This window comes from Brassica oleracea, unplaced genomic scaffold (genome assembly GCF_000695525.1).
Source record: "Brassica oleracea var. oleracea cultivar TO1000 unplaced genomic scaffold, BOL UnpScaffold00835, whole genome shotgun sequence".
Classification (NCBI taxonomy): Eukaryota; Viridiplantae; Streptophyta; class Magnoliopsida; order Brassicales; family Brassicaceae; genus Brassica; species Brassica oleracea.
The window spans coordinates 39,220-42,410 of NW_013617472.1; the positions used below are offsets into that span (position 1 = coordinate 39,220).

General features: G+C 32.5%; 1 protein-coding gene across 1 annotated transcript; it reads right to left on the reverse strand.

Moving 5' to 3' along the window:
- Positions 1–884: 884 nt before the first annotated feature.
- On the reverse strand, positions 885–2,591 carry LOC106320176 (transcription factor bHLH83-like). Its single transcript, XM_013758545.1, has 5 exons — positions 1,953–2,591; positions 1,741–1,848; positions 1,568–1,633; positions 1,413–1,478; positions 885–1,296 (listed from the first exon to the last, which is right to left on the reverse strand). The coding sequence occupies exons 1-5, from the start codon at positions 2,493–2,495 to the stop codon at positions 1,162–1,164; spliced, it is 918 nt and encodes a 305-aa protein (XP_013613999.1). The 5' UTR covers positions 2,496–2,591; the 3' UTR covers positions 885–1,161.
- Between the last annotated feature and the right edge of the window lie 600 nt (positions 2,592–3,191).

Below are 3,191 nucleotides of genomic sequence, written 5' to 3' on the forward strand. Positions count from 1 at the left end.
TATTTAACTATCAATGCATTAATTTTTGAAATTATAACAATTTTTCATAAATTTAAACCAATAGAAATTCAATAAATTTAAAATTTTCAATTAATATTTCTTAAAATTTATAGTTCATTATTAAAAATACATAGAAAATCTAAAACATTAATCTTTTAGAAATAAGTAAAAAGTGATCGAACATGCATTATTTAGAAATTGAGGGAGTACTATATTATTTCGATATCTTAAAAGAGAGGTTGATGGCAAATATTTTCTTTGAAAAAATCAAGATATACTTTCTCAAAAAAATCAAGATATATACACTTTCTAGGTCTTTATCTTGCACACAGAGTAAAGTTTAGTTTACACTACTATAATAAAGCAGTTTATTTTTATAGTAAATACAATTTTCAATCGTGCAACTATTTTCTAGTATAATAAAAAAATTATTTTATTTTATATTTTTCTGTTGCTTTCTTAATTTTATATTTAATGGTGATTTTCTTATATATATATATATATATATTATTTGTTGAATATGTTAATTAATATATAACGCAACATATCCATCTATATATCGAAATTGTGTTGTATTTTACCACATGTTTAAATAATTCAATCTGATGAGAATGTGGAAATGCATTTTATAACAGTAGTATACGTGTTTGGAGAACTTAAAATAGATTAGCATGTTGCTCAAAAAGCACTCTTGGTGAGATTCCAATAGACTCGAAAGGTTGTAAATCAGATAGATTCTCTGAACGTGAATGCCCAGGAAAAATCCAAAAGTGCAGAATTTTATTACTTATTTCTTGGAATTTAAAATTCCATTACAAGATTTATATTCGGTAGACTAAAAACACACAGAAAAAAAAACAGACAAGAGAAGATACATATTTATGTATATTATTAGGTTTTACTACTTATATCTACTATATAAAGATTCCATCCTCGTGTGGACCCAACATCGAACTGATCATCGGTGCTTTGAATGTCTCTTGTCTCGTCTTCAATATAGATGCATTAAGAACTTCTCGATTTTTCACATATTTAACGTTATTTAATCTTTGGATCGTATTTTAAACTTTATGTGGAAGTTATCGAGAGAATCATTGTTCTTCCCGATATTACTACAACTTAATTACTGTTGAGTAATTAATTAAATTACATTCAGACTCTTCATTGATTGGTGACGGGATCCGAATTCCTGCCTCGTTGTGATGAAGAGAGGATGGCATCAATGGCGTCTTTAACTTGAGAAATATCAGGAGCTTTCCCTCCTTGTGCCGGCCAAAACTCATCGGCCGCAAGTACCTAACAAACATTAGATTATAGCAATATTACTTAAATAAACAAAATTATGTTTTTATATAAGATCAATCAATCTCGCGAAAGAAAAATTTGAGGGATGTTTGTCATAATTAATATACCTTAACTTGCACTTGAAGAAACTTTACATAACTAATGGCCTTCTCTAACATCGTTACCAAATCAACCTGCAAGAAATAACACATCTCATCATCAAAACACTTAATTAGATATTTTTATAAATTGACATAAATGTTTTCTGTAGATGTATGTATACCTTGGTGCCATTGGGAACAAGTTCTTGCAATATCTTGAGACGTTCACTTATTCTTTCTCTTCGATTCTAAAAGAAAGAAAAAAACATATACTAAGGTATGAGTTAACGAAATTGATAAAATGACATTATTCGGGTTTAGATAAAAAAAATTGTAACAGTAAAGAAAGAAAAACCTTAGCTGCTAGGCTTTGTGGATCTTTCGGTGAAGTTGTTGGCTTAGGCTTAGCTTTCCCTTTTGCGCCGCTAGTGGGTTTCTTTGAGGGTGGTTGACTGATCTCCCCCTATTCATAGAGAAAAATTCACAAAATATACGGGTATTAGTCGGTTCTTGGCCTAGAATGTTGTCATACCAGAAATATTCAAAGTGTTTGACCTTTATACTTACCGTATAAGAACGTTTATTTCCAGTGGATTTAGGCGAGACAGACTTATGTCTAGAACCAGTGGTTACAACAGTTGAATCAGAATATAACCAGTCTTTATGGACTTGGTTTGTCCCCGGAGTTTCGATGTGTCTAGGGCCAATAATATCCATATGATGTTGATTCCAGTTTGTGAAGCTGTAGCTCAAGTTGTTGCCTTCCAAAAAAGAGAAGCCACCGCTAACACCACCGCAACTTATGGTTGGAGGAGGAAAGCTCTCATGACGATCATCGTTGTGGTCGAAGTTAAGAAATGAGGATCTGTTGAAATCTAACAAAGAGTTGTGATCCTCAACGGATTCGCCAGAAGGGTAAAATACTAACCCTTGATGATTTTGCTGATGATCAGAATTCATCGTGCTACTGCTCGAAGCGGAATGTCCTCCGGCATAAGCTGCGTCAGGCTGATCCAATCCGTCGTTCTCCGGTGATGAGAGATCTTGGGATGAGGAGTTTTGTTTTGACACGTATTTTGGCTCGTTGGGATGGTTATTAACGAGTGCCATTAGACGCTAATAAGTTTAAGGTGTTGATGAGTGTTTTAGGGTTTTGTGTGTGTTCTCTCGTGTATGAGAAGTGGCTTAAAGGTTGTCTATTGGTAAGCAAAGAGAGACAATGTTTTTGTGTGTTTGTAGTTATGTTATGGTAAAGGTTTATATAAGTGGTCTATGTCTAATATTATATTTGAACTGATGATGCATTTTTAAAGATTTTTGTTTTAGTTTATTGAATTTGATTAACTAATTAAAAAAGAAGCTGGCATTAAATCAACCCCAATAGTTATGTTCAGTAATCTTGCCAGTTTGAATCTTCGAAGTCATGAATGCATACAGTTCTTAATTCTAGCTATACATATTATATGTACATTGTCCGTAACTTAAAAAAGCAAATTTGGGATTGTTGCATGCCTTAACGTATGTAGGCCCGGGTTTTTTTTTAAAAAAATATAGGTCCTGGGATTACTGAACGTGTGTGTTATTCACTTATTTTGGAGTGATTGTCTCAACCCTTTGTATATTGACCAGAAAGCTTCCCTCTTTATTCAAGATCTTGAGATCCATTTGCGTCCATCTCCCAATTTTATAGATTGAGACTAGATATGAACATTCTTAAGATTCAGGTTTTTTTTAAATTAGACCCTATTCGAGTATTTGTTTTTTTGGATCCGGTCCGGTTCGACACAACTAGGTATTGTGAATACG